At 40.5% G+C, this 14,058-nt stretch overlaps 1 protein-coding gene across 3 annotated transcripts in view; it reads left to right on the forward strand.

The window, feature by feature from the left end:
• Window positions 1-14,058, forward strand: part of cerkl (CERK like autophagy regulator) — a 184,010-nt gene that overhangs the window by 48,837 nt on the left and 121,115 nt on the right. For all 3 annotated transcript variants that reach the window (XM_073047086.1, XM_073047087.1, XM_073047088.1), the window contains exon 2: window positions 2,394-2,636. In XM_073047086.1, coding sequence (XP_072903187.1) covers window positions 2,394-2,636 — 243 coding nt within the window. The remainder of the gene's footprint in view (window positions 1-2,393; window positions 2,637-14,058) is intronic.

The raw sequence follows: 14,058 nt of genomic DNA on the forward strand, positions 1-14,058 counted from the left end.
TGGAAAGCCATAGTAGGAAATGGGAGGAGTGAATTCGTTCACCAGAAGGAGAAACTGATATTCATGCTATCAGGTTGAAAGGTACCTATTTGGAATATAAGGTTTTGCTTCTGCACCCTGAGGTGCTCTGCAATTCCTTGCAATCATGGGCAAACTATTTGCTAAACCCAGCTCAGATGCATCTCAATAAGAGGTGCATCTATAAAAATAGGTAAGATTTTAAAGAGCACGTGGAGTGGTGTGTGCAGCTTTGGTCTCCTTACTGAACAATTAGGCTTGCCATAGAGGGAGTGCAGTAAAGATTCACTGGATCAGGCCCTGAGATGCCATGCTGTACAAGGCAAGATTGATACATTATGCCTGTATCCTTCCAGGGTTTTGAAGAATGAGAGGAGATCTCAGTGAAACTTATAAAATTCTAACAAGGCTGGACAGTGGATGCAGGGAGAATTGTATCCTGGTTGCCATGGCCACCCTCTATCATAAGGGTTAAGTCATTTAGGACCAGAAGAAAATTTTTCAGTCAGTGATGAATCTTGCAGGGTCTGCAGTGGTGTGGTCATTGAGTTCTTTCAAAATGGTGACATAGATTTCTGGATAATAATGAAATCTGGGAATATGGAGATAGTGCAGGGAAAAGTTGAAGTTCAACTGCAATGTTTATCATTTTGTGTATTATTTGCAGCAATGTAGTCATGCACAAAATCCAATCTAGCAGCTATCTAACATGTGGAACACAATTTAAGAAAGAGCTACCTTTTGTATAGAATATACTAAACAGTAGATGCGTACAAATTGTAACATAATAGTATTTCATTGTTTACCCATTGTATTGAAACATTCCATTCTGAGCTGAAATGTGATTTCATTTATGAATGATTTAGCTGTTTACATTATGCTATGATGATCACAGATATTGCAGTGTGTTTCAGGTTTTAAAATTGAAAAAATTAAGTATATAACTAATTTAATAGAAGATGGCTGCAATCAATAGCCTGTAATTTCCCTTTTGGACCTGAGGTTTGGTCGATTTAAGTGCCAGGCCAGATTGAAAGAGGTTTGGTATTCGGGGGCCAGAGGTGAGGGACGGTGGTCAGCTAGCTGCTCTGTAAGTTGAACTCATTTCTGCGGTGAACTGAGGCTGTGCCCTGCAATTAGTGGACTCCTGAACCATCTGTAATGATGACTACTATCTTTGTGGCTGTGGATTCACTTTGGTGAACTTCACTTATGAATGTTATTTGCTTACTTTTATTGTTTGCACGATTTCTTTTTTCTGCACATTGAATGTCTGATGGTCTTTTTTAAAATGGTTTCCATTGGATGTTATTATTTTGTGGCTACATGTAAGGAGATGAATCTCAAGGTTGTATATGGTATACATGCTTTGATAATACAATAAATGTACTTTGAACTTACGTAAACAAAGCATCTTGTGTAAGGTGTTTCCAGAAGAAAAATACAATACTGAGCAGATGTATAGAAAATATGAGTTTTTTTTAAAAAAAGGACAAAGTTACAGTAAAACAATATGTGAGCTTGTGAAAGACAATGAAAGCTCAAGAAACAAAGAATCAAACACTAGGGGAAAAGTGAATGGGAAAGCTAGGAGGAAGACATTACTCTTGATCAAACCCTTATGCAATAAGATAATCAGAACTTTCATGTGAGGTTATGCTTCACCTGTGAATCTGCTGGTGTCATCTATTGTATCTGGTGCTTCTAGTACTGCCTCCTCTACATTGGTGAAACCCGTCATAAATTGAGTGTCTGCTTCATCAAGTACCTCCACTGCTTTGGCCAAAAATGAAACTTCCCGGTGGCCAAACATTTTAATGCCAATTCCCATTCCCTTTCCAACATGTCAGGCCATCTTCAGGGTGGGGGAGCAACACCTTATATTCCATCTGGGTAGTCTCCAACCCGATGGCATGACTATTGATTTCTCCTTCTGTTAAATAGTTCCCCCCCCCCACTTCTATTACCTCTGCTCAATCGCCTATCATTTACCCCCGGGTCCCCCCCTCCTTCCCTTTCTCCTATGGTCCACTCTCCTCTCCTTTCAGATTCCCTCCTCTGCAGCTGTTTACCTTTCCCACCTACTTCTCTTCACCGATCACCTTTTAGCTAGCCTTATTCTCATCCCCAAAACTTTTTATTCTGGCGCCTTCCCCCTTCCATTCCAGTCGTGAGGAAAGGTCTCAGCCTGAAACGTCGAGTGTTCATTCATTTCCGTACATGCTGCCTGACCTGCTGAGTTCTTCCAGCACTTTGTATCTGTTGCTTTGTATCTTCAGCATCTGCAGACTTCTTAGTGTTTACAACAGAACGAGTAAGTAATTGATTTGTAAATGGCAAAATATCTCCAGATTGATACTATGTTTTTGATGCAGGTGATGATGCAATCATTTCCCAACGTCATGCAGAATTTGTGGAAATAAAAGAAGTTTTTGCTGTGAAGATGAAACGCCGACGATCAGCGAAACAGTATAAAGGAGGAACTCTGTTAGGAATCGCCATTTTTGTGTGTGTTAGCAAAGGGCAAAATAAGCTCAAACACCGTGTTATTCATCTAAGCAACTTAAGTGAAGACCACTGCAACCTTTGGTTTAAATATCTGAAAGATATTCTGAATGGTAAGTACTGAGGCTTAGTGTGACGATATGCCTAAGAATACTGTATATATTGTGTAGTTTGGTAGGGAATGGTCCTGTTTCTCAGCAAAAAATGTTGCAAGGTTAAATATATCTGTGGGATACCATATTCACATATCACCAAAACAGAAGAGAATTAATAGTCATCTAAGTATGTTTCCTTCTGTTTGTTCATAACGTATAACTTCATGAAAGTTATTGTGAAACTAAGAAAGACTCATGCTGTGACTGTAAGAAAAATGTTTTGCTATTCTGCTTTTACATTCCAGGTTCAAAATGTACCACACGAAAATATTAAATTGCAGTCTGTGGATTGGGTCACTGCTATTGTATTATTTATTGTTCTTTACTTGGGCTTCACACAAAGATACTGTTAGACTTAAATTGGAACTTCTATTGATGGAAAAGTAAAATGCTGTGGTCTAGAATGTGGCCATTCAGTTATTTGTGTTTGTACTAAACTATTTAACAAAACTATTCAGTAATTATTAGCCTTAAATTTCTTTATACTTTTCTGAAACTTATCTTATTTGCTTTTGCATTTTAATTTTTAATTGGCTTCAACTGTCTTTTCAGCCATTTGATTCTAGATCACTGTTTAAGAAATCCTCATCATCTCTAGTTTTTATGCAATTATGTTAAATCTACATCCTTTGGTTATTGACTTTCCCACTGGAAATTGTTTCTCCTTATTTAATGTATCTAAACCATTTCTTGATGCTGAATAGTTCCATAACCTTCTTTGCCTTGGGGAAAGCGGAAAACAGTGACTGCTTCTCCATTTAATTAATGTTCATTAGTACTGAAGTCATGCAATAAATCTCTTCCACGTTCCCTCTAAGCCACTAACATACAATCTAAATTTTAACCTTCAGAGTTCATTGGAAACTTGTACCCAGAAACGATGCATCTCCATAGCAACACGCATAAAATGCTGGAGGAAATCAGCAGGTCAGGTAGCATCTATGGAAGTGAATAAACAGTGTATGTTTTGGGCTGAGATCCTTCTTTAGGATTGGAAAGGAAGGGGAGGGACACCAGAATAAAAACGTGGGAGGAAGGGATGGAGGGTTAGCTTGAAGTTGATAGGTGATGCAAGGTAGGTGAAAGGGGGAGGGGGATGAAGAAAGAAGCTGGGAAGTGGTAATTGGTACAGCAAAGGGCTGGAGAAGAAGCACTCTGATAGAGAAGGTGGACCATGGGAGTATGGAAAGGAAGAGAGCTCCAGGGAGAGTTGATAGGCAGGTGAGGAGAAGAAGTAAGAGGCTAGAATGGAGAACAGAAGAAGGAAGGGGGAGGGGAAAATTACTGGAAGGAGAAATTAATGTTCATGCTGTCAGGTCAGTAACAATGTGCTTCTCACCTGACCTCATGACTTCCATTGCAAGCGTTGCCAATTTTAATGAACTTCTCTATTTTGTTCTGTTTGTTGTTTCTATTGCCCTCTATTATAATGGCAACTTTGCCTTTTGATTCTTCTGCACCCCTGCAATTGTGACCTTTTGCATATTTCTGCTTTTACTTGCTCCATATGCATTACCAATATGTAGTTAAAAGCAGAGATTTGCAGAAGGTCAGAATTGTAGGAATGCAGAAGATCTGGAAAGAGGTGCAGACCGTAGAGGAGAGGGGAGCTGCAATAGCAGATGTATGCTGGGCTCTGAATCTACTGCTCTAGGTGGGTGAAAACTTGTTCTAATAACAAAAAAAAATGCTGTCAAAAATTGGTTTAACCAGGGTTAAACAATTTTGTGGAGTTTTCTGGATGTCTAAATGTTCATTAGGAAATTTTATTTCCTCCTTTTCCAGCAGCAATTTCTTTTTCTGTATTTCTAAAACAGAGTAAAATGTCAAATAATGGCAGCATTGTTACAACATTCAAAATTAATCTACAGCAAGAGTTTTTAAAATCTGATTAGTTTGAAGGACACCAGTTTTTTATTTATATACAGTACACTCCAAATAGAAATGGTATTTACATAGAGTCGGTTAATCTGTGAACTGTTAGTATGTGGTATAGCAGAAATTAAAACACAAATAGGTACAAATATTGAAGCTTGCTTTCCTGTGAGACATATCTCATCCAGAAGATAACATTAATCTGCGATCCTTCTGTGGTGGATGTAAGAGATCTCATGTCCCTATTTGGAGAGAAGCAAGGTAGTTCTCTCAAAATTGCAATATCATGGATTTATGAATGGTTTATGGCACAGAAGGAGATGATTTAGCCCACAAATCTGTGGCTCTTTATGGAGCAGTTGTTGTGACTGTCATCTGAGTCACTGGAGAGATCCTGAAGCTGGTGATACTTTACATTCATTGTTCATCATGACAAGCAGGCAATCTCCTGGAGACCCTGTTAGCAGAACCTTCCAAACGAAAAGTACATCATCCATAAAAATCAGGTTGGTGCTCTGTCCCGCAGCTTGGAGAAGTTAAACCCACTTGGAGAAAGGAAGTTCTGGATTGGGTGTGTGTAATAAACCAGATTTGATTAAGGAGCTTAAGGTAAAGGAACCCTTTTGAGACAGTGATCATAATATGATAGAATTCATACTGCAGTTTGAGAAGGCAAAGTTAAAGACAGATGTATCAGTATTACAGTGGAGTAAAAGGAATATGGAGGCATGAGATTGGAGCTGCTTAAAGTCGATAGCAAGGGATAATGACAAAATAGCATGCTGGAGTTTTTGAGAGAAATTCAGAAGGTACAGGTGAGATTTTTCCCAAAATATAAGAAATATTCTAAAGGGAGGATGAGGCAACTGTGGCTGACAAGGGAAGTCAAAAACAGCATAAAAGCAAAAGAGAGGGCATACAGTAAAGCAAAAAATAGTGGGAAGTCTGAGGATTGGGAAACATTTAAAAATGAAAAGAAGCAATTAAAAAAGAATTAAGGAGAGAAAAGATGAAATATGTAGGTCAACTAGCCATTACTATCAAAGAGGATACCAAAAGATTTTTCAGATATATAAAGAGTAAAAGAGAGGGAAGAGTGGATATCGGGATGCTGCAGAGGTAGTAATGAGCGACAAAGAAATGGCGGACAAATTCAATAACTACTTTGCATCTTCATTGTAGTAAGTGCTAGTAGTATACTAGAAATTTGAGCATGTCAGGGGGCAGGTGTGAGCATAGTTACTATTACTAAGGGAGAAGTTGCTTGAGAAGTTGAAATGTCTGAAGATAGATAAGTCACCTAGACCACACCCCAGGGTTCTTAAAAGGGTCGCTGAAGAGATTGTGAAAGTATTAGTAGTGATCTCTCAAGAATCACTAGATTATGGAATGGTTCCGGTGGACTAGAAAATTAAGAAGAGAGGGAGGAAAAAGAAAAGTTATAGACCAGTTAGCTTGACTTCAATCGTTAGTCAGAGTTTGGAGTCCATTTTTAAGGAAAAGGTTTTGGGTACTTAGAAGCCATGGTAAAGTAGGTCACAGTCCATGTAGTTTCCTAAAGGGGAAATCTTGCCTGACAAAGTAACAGGCAGAATAGACAAAGGAGAGTCAGTGGATGTTGTTTATTTGGATTTTCTGAAGACCTCTGACAAAGTGCCATACAAGATAAGAGCCTATGATACTACAGAAAATATACTAGTAAGGATGGACTGGCTGACTGACCGGAGGCAAAGATTGGATAAGGAAGCCTTTACTAGTTTGCTGCTAGTAACTAGTGGTCCACGGAGGGTGGTTTTGGGACCTCTTCCTTTCAAAATTCACAATAAATTTATTATCAAAGTACAGATAGGTCATCATATACTACCCTGAGATTTTTTTTTGTGGATATTCAAGATTCTAAATTGCTTAATGTTATTTCTTGTGCACATGTGTAAGTAGAATGAAATAATTGTAATTTGGGTCCGGTGCAGCACAAGAAAACACACAGGAAAAAGAACACAAAAAAACACACTAAATATAAATATAAAAGATAGATTATATACATAGATTGACTGCACGTCCATAAAGTGGCTCTGGCTGTACATAAGGTGTTTGAAGCTAAATAATAAAAGTAATGGTGGAGTCAGTGGGTGGAGATGTTGATCAATCTTGTTGCTTGGGACAAGTAGCTGTTTTTGAGTCTGGTTGCCCTGGCATGAATGCTTCGTAGCTTCATCCCTGATGGGAGTGGGACAAACAGTCCATGACCAAGATGTGTTGAATACATGAGGATATTACTGGCCTTTTCTAGCACCTTTCTATACATGTATGTCCTTGATAGTGGGTAGGCTGGTGCCAGTGATATATTGGGCAGTTTTGATTATCCTTGGTAGAGCCTTCCTGTCCACTACAGTGCTGCTTTGGTACCAAGCAATGATGCACTTCCAGGTGTTTGAAGCTTCTTGCAGTTTCCACTGCTGTGTCACTGATGTAAAGGCAGTATGAGTGATCAAGCTCTTCTGAAGTTGATAACCATCTCCTTTGTCTTGTTAACATTAAGGAAGAGGTTATTTGCCCAACACCAGACCTCGAGCTCTTCCACCTCCTTGCTGTAGGCCGTTTCATCATTGCTGATGATGAGGTCCACCACGTCGTGTCCTTGGAGAACTTGATGTGATTGCTCAGATGTTTGGCCGTGCACTTATGTGTGAGCAGAGTGGTACAGCAAAGGGCGCAGCACAGAGCTCTAGGGGACACCTTTTTTAGAGGATGATGGGAAGGGAGGATCAAATGTACATCCTGACTGTCTGAGATCTGTTCATTAGGAAGTCCAAAACCTAGTTACACTGAGGAGTAGGAGCTTGTTCACCAACATCTGTGGGACAAGTGTGTTGAATGCTGAACAGAAATCCAAAACAATATTCTGACGTAGATGTCCTTATTTTCCAGGTGTGTCAAGATTAGGTGTATGACAGATGCTATGGCATCTGTGGTAGAGTTGTTTTGGTGATAAGTATATTGGAGAGTGCTAATGTGGCAGGAATGAATTTTTGATATGTGCCATTATCAGCTGTTCACAGCATTTCATGGAGATTTGTGTCAGTGCTACTGGGCACTGGGTGCTTAGTTCTGATGGTGTAGAATGTTTTAATACAGGGATGATTGTGGCTGATTTGAAGCATGTGAGGACAGCAGCCTGGATGAGTGAAGTGTTCAAGATGTCCGTAAAGACATCAGTGAGCTGGTGTGCACATGGGGAGTACTTGGCCTGGGATGTTGTCTGGCTTAGCTACCTTATGGAGGGTGTTTCTCACATCTGCTGCTGTTACAGCCAGTGGCTGTTCAACTGGCGGGGGGCGGGGGGGGGTAGCTTTTGTGACCAGTGTTGCGTTGCATGCCTTGAAGCCTACATAAAAGTTGTTTAGAGCATCAGGGAGGGGGGTGTCACTGGTACAGTCAATGCAGTTTTTCCTTGTGTAGTCAGTAATGCCTTTGATGCCCAGCAATTTATCTGGGGATCGTTATCAAACAGGTGTTCCAGAATTTTTTGTGCATAGGTGGTCTTTGCCCTCTTGAATCCTAAGATGAGGTTGCTGTTACCTCTGAGGGCTATTCTGTCACCAGTCTTGAAGGCAGTGCCCAGCTGCTTTTAGTGTGGTGCACCGCTGCATTCAGCCAGGTTTTCTGGTTGGGCTATGAGATGAATGTTATTGAGGTACCAAAGTTGTCTAGGTACTGATGTAACCGATGATAGATGAGCCATATTCCTTGAGGTCTGTGTGTAATCTCTTTGTGGCAGTCTCCTTGAACATCTGCCAGATGGTCCTTTGAATATAATCCTGAAGCGTTGAGATAGCCTCATTAGGCCGTGCAGTGATGGCCCTCTTGATTGTTTTCTACATTTTCAGCAGCGGGATTAACATTATGGAGATACAGTCAACACTAGAGATCAAAATGAGGGCATGGGAAGGGTTTGTAAGTACTGTGTCTGTCTGTATAGAAATCGTCCAGTCTGTTTATTCCCCGAGTGGCCACGTTGACATGTTGGTGGAATTTCGGTAGAATGCCCTGCAGGTTAACATGATTGAAGTCTCCTGCAGTTATGAAGAAACTGTCCGGATGCTTGTTCGCAATCAGGATTAAAAAGGTAGAACTTTGCGTAAGTTTTTCCAGAGTTAGGCTGTGACCAATCACTGAACAGGATTCATTAGAAAGGGCGAATGAAAATAAGGCAAGCACAAGTGGAGCGGCCATTGTTGTGAGTAGGGTAATGTTTGGAGTGGCTTTGACTCATCAGACTTGGGTGAAATTACGAAAAAGATTTTCTCTTCCTTAATTTTTCATTTCTCATCAGTTGGTGCACAGTTAGTGCAGTAAGAATGGCTTCAAGGGCAGTGTTTTGTTCTGTGTGTGAGATGTGGGAAGTCTGGGAAACCTCCAGCCTCCCAGATATCCACATTGGCATCAGGTGCACTGAACTGGAGTTGCAGCTTGATGACCTTCATCTCATTCGGGAGAATGAGGAGGTGATAGATAGGAGTTAAAGGTTGCAGTAGGTAGGTTACTGGGTGACTGACAGGAGCCGGAAGGGAAATGGGCAGCCAGTGCAGAGAACCCCTGTGGCTGTTCCACTCAATAATCAGCATACCACTTTATATACTATTAAGGGGTGTCGACCTACTCGGGGGGACGGGGGGGGGAGTGGCAGTGACCGGGTCTCTGGCGCTGAGTCTAGTGCCCTTGCTCAGAAAATGAGAAAGGTGAAGAGGACTGTAGTGATGATAGGAGATTCCATAGTCAGAGGAACAGAGATGAAATTCTGTGAGTGTGATAGAGACACCTGGATGGTATGTTGCCTCCCAGGTGCCAGGGTCAGGGATCTCTTGAAACAGCTCCACAGCATTCTAACGGAGCATCATGAGCAGCTAGAAGTCTCGGTACACATTGGCACCAATGACATAGGTAGGAAAGATGAAGAGGTCTTGAAGAGAGATTTTAGGGAACTAGGTAGAAAGCTGAAAAACAGGACCTCCAGGTCAGTAATCAGGCCAGTGAGGGCAAGAGTAGGATGATTTGGTGGATGAGTGCATGGCTGAGGAACTGGTGCAGGGGGCAGGGGTTCAGATTTTTGCATCATTGGGAAGGAACAACGTACAAAATGGACGGGAAACACCTGATCCTGAGAATAACCAATATTCTTGATGGCAGTTTTGCTAGAGCTGTTTGGAAGGGTTTAAATTCATTTGGCAGGGGGATGGGAACCAGAGTGATAGAGCTGCGGATGAGGTAGTTGGTTAATAAACTGAGGCAGTCTGCAGTGAGACTGCTTGCAAGGAGAGGCTGATGATAGGGGAAAATTGCAGTCAACAAGATGAGTTGCAATGTAAAAGATGAACAAAATGAAAAAGGATGAATACAGGACTGAAGGTGTTATATTTTAATGTGGTACAGAATAAGGTAGATGAACTTATAGTACTGTTATAGATTGACATGCATGACACAGGCATCACTGAATCATAGCTGAAAGAAGATTATAGCTGGGGTCAATGTCAAAGGATACACATTGTACGTCACTCAACTCAAGCTAAGAGCTCTTGGCACTTCAGGAAAGGTACTAGAATGGATAAAGCATTGCCTGATTGGCAGGAGGCAAAGAGTGGGAATAAAAGGAACCTTTTCTGGTTGTATGTTAGTGACAAGTGATGTTCCATAGGGGTCTGAGTTGTGATCACTTCTTTTTACATTATACGTCAATGACTTGGATGATGGAATTAATGGCATTGTGGGCAAATTTGCAAACAACACATAGGTGGAGGGGCAGGTAGATTTGAGGAAGTAGAGAGGCTACAGAAGGACTTAGACATATTAATAGAATGGGCAAAGAAGTGGCAGATGGAATACGGTATTCGGAAGTGTATGGTTATGCACTTTGGTAGAAGAAATAAAAATGTAGACTATTTTCTAAATGGTGAGAAAATTCAAAAATCCGAGGTGCAGTGGGTCTTGGGAGTCCACATGCTGGATTCCCTAAAGGTTAAATTGCAGGTTGAGTCTGTGGTGGGGAAGGCAAATGTGATGTTGGCATTCATTTTGAGAGGACTAGAAATTACAGTGCCTATATTAAAAAAAAGTATTCAACTCCCTTGGAAATTTTCATGTTTTATTGTTTTACAACATTGAATCACAGTGGACTTAATTTGGCTGTTTTGACACTGATCAGCAGAAAAGATTCTGTGTGTCAAATTAAAACCAAATTTCTGCAAAATGGTCTAAATTTTTTAAAAATTATTAAACACAATGATTGATTGCATAATTGTGTACCCCCTTGAAGTCAGGGTTTAGTAGATGCACCTTTGGCAGCATATACAGCCTTGTGTCTGTGTGGATAGGTTTCTATTAGCTTTGCACATCTGGACACTGCAATTTTTCCCCATTCTTCTTTACAAAACTGTTCAAGCTCTGTCAGATTACATGGGGGTTGTGATTTCAAGTCCAGCCCCAAATTGTCAATTGGATTGAGGTTTGGACTCTGATTTGGTCACTCCAGGACATTAACTTTGTTTTTAAGCCATTCCTGTGTAGCTTTGGCTTAATGCTTGGAGTCATTGTCTTGCTGGAAAACAAATCTTCTTCCAACTTGCAGTTCTCTTGCAGACTACATCAGGTTTTCCTCCAGGATTTCTCTGTATTTTGCTGCATTCATTTTACCCTCTACCTTCACAAGACTTCAAGGGCCTGCAGCAGTGAAGCATCCCCACAGCACGATGCTACCACCACCTCCATGCATCACAGAAGGGATGGTGTGTTTCAGAACGGCCTGATCTAGGCAGATTTACAGGTGTGCCAGTTCTTTCCTTTTCTTGATGTTTGACTTAACTGTACTTTAAGGGATATTCAGTGATTTGTAAATTCTCTTGAATCTAGCTCCTAATCTGTGCTTTTCAATAATCTTTTTGTGGGGTAGTTTGGAATCCTCTTTTGTCTTCATGATGTAGTTTTTGCCAGAATACGGACTCACCAACAGTTTGACCTTCCAGATACAGGTGTAATTTTACTACAATCAATTGAAACACCTTGACTACATATAGGTTTCCAATAACAGATCTCAATTTAACTAATTATGTGACCTATAAAATCAATTAGCTGAACCGGTGATGATTTGGTGCATTATATTAAAGGGAGTGAATACTTAGGCAATCAATTATTTAGTGTTTTATATTTGTAATTAATTTAGATGACTTTGTAGAGATTTGTTATCACGCTGACAGGAAAGAGCCTTTTTCTGTTGATCAGTATCAAAAAAACCCAAATTAAATACACTGTGATTCAATATTGTAAAACAATAAAGATGAAAACTGACAAGGGGGTGAATTCTTTTTTAGGCACTGTAGAAGCAAGGGTGTAATGTTGTGGCTTTATAAAGCACTGTTGAGGTCTCACTTGGAGTATTGTGAGCAGTTTTCGGGCTCCTTATCTGAGAAAGGAAGTGCTGGCATTGGAGAGAGTTCAAAGCAGGCTCTCAAAAATTATTCTAGGATTGAAAGGTTTGTCATATGAGGAACGTTTGATGGCTTAGGGCCTCTACTCACTGGAATTCAGAAGAATGATGGATTGTTGAAAGGCCTTGATAGAGTGGATGTGAAGAGGATATTTTCTATGGTAGAGGATTATAAGACGATAGCGCCAACTCAGAATAGAAGGATGTCCTTTTACAATGGAGATGAGGAGAAATTTCTTTTGCCAGAGAGTGCTGAATCTATGGAATTACTTGCCACAGGTGGCTGTGGAGGCCAAGTCAATGGATATGTTTAAGGCAGAGATTGATAGATTCTTAATTAGTCTGGGCATGAAGGGATATGGGGAGAAGGCAGGAGACTGGTGCTGAGAAGGAGAATGGATTAGCCATGGTGAAATGGTGGAGCAGACTCTCTGGGCCAAATGGCTTAATTCTGCTTCTGTATTTTATGGTCCTATAGCTTGTTTTGCATAGAGCTGATGATATTGTAAATCTCTCCCAATGTGTCTTTGGCATTTGTGCTAGTGGAGATGTAGGCAGCAGTGAAGAACTTAACAGTAAACTCCTTGTACTGGTAATGTGGCCTGCATTTAATTGGAAGATACTCAATTTTCCCAAAACAAGGACTACAGTAAATATGAAGAAGCCTAATAGAATCAATGTAAAGCTGCACACAGCAGACAAACAACCAATGAGCAAAATACAACAAATTGGGCAAATACAAAAATAATAAATAAGCAATAAGTATTGAGAACATGGGTTGTAGAGTCTTTGAAATTGAGTTCATAGTTTGGGGAATCAGTTTAGTACTGGGTTGCGTGAAGATGAGTGAATTTATCCCCTCTAATTCAAGAGCATGATGTGTGAGGGGTAATAACTATTCTTGAACCTGCTGGTGTAGGAAGTGAGCTCCTGTGCCTCCTTCCTGATGGCAACAGTGAGAAGAGAGCATGGCCTAGATGGTGGAGACCCTTGAAGATGGAATGTTTCACATATATGTCCATGATTTGGATGATAGTTTTGTGAAATAATTAGCCAACAATATAGAGATAGATGGAGGGGTACAAGGGCGTCTGCAGAAGGACTTAGACAGATTAGGAGAATGGCAAAGAAGTAGCAAATGGAATACAGTGTAGGGAAGTGTATGGTCATGCACTTTGTTAGAAAGAATAAAGGTTTAGACTATTTTCTAAATGGGAAGCAAATTCAGAGGTACAAAGGGACTTGAGAGTATTTATGCAGGATTCCCCAAAGGTTAACTTTCAGGTTGAGTTGGTAATATTGAAGGCAAATGCAAAGTCTGCATTCATTTCAAGAAAGCTAGGATATAAGAGCAAGGATGTAACGCTGAGGCTTTATAAGGCATTAGTCAGACTACACAAAGTACTGTGAGCATTACTGTGTTCCAAAAGACACTAGAGCAGAATTAGGCTATTTGGCTCCTTGACCCTGCTCCGCTATTACATCATAGCTGATTTAACCCCATTCTCAACCCCATTCTCTTGCCTTTCCCCTGTAACCTCTGACGCCCTGATTAATCAAGAACCTGTCACCCCTCCGCCTTAAATATACCCAATGACTTAGCCTCTATAGCCGCCTGTGACAATGAATTTCACAGATTCGCCACCCTCAGGCTGCAGAAATTTTTCCGCATCTCTGTTCTGAATGAACATTTATCAGTTCTGAGTCTGGGTCCTCTGGTCCTAGACTCACCCATTATAGATCCATCCTCTCTGCATTCACTCTATATAGTCCTTTCAATATTCGATAGGTTTCAATGAAATCACCTTTCATTCTTCTAAACTCCAGTGAGTACAGGCACAGGGCCTACAAAATGCTCCTCATATGTTAACCCATTCATTCCTGGGATTATTCTCATGAAGCTCCTGAGCCTCTTCAATGCCAGCACATCTTTTCTTAGATAAGGGGCCCAAAACTGTTAACAATACTCCACGTGGTCTAACCAATGCCTTATAAAGCCCCAGCATTATATCCTTCTTTTTATATTCT

The sequence above is a fragment of the Hemitrygon akajei genome, chromosome 5 (assembly GCF_048418815.1).
Source record: "Hemitrygon akajei chromosome 5, sHemAka1.3, whole genome shotgun sequence".
Classification (NCBI taxonomy): Eukaryota; Metazoa; Chordata; class Chondrichthyes; order Myliobatiformes; family Dasyatidae; genus Hemitrygon; species Hemitrygon akajei.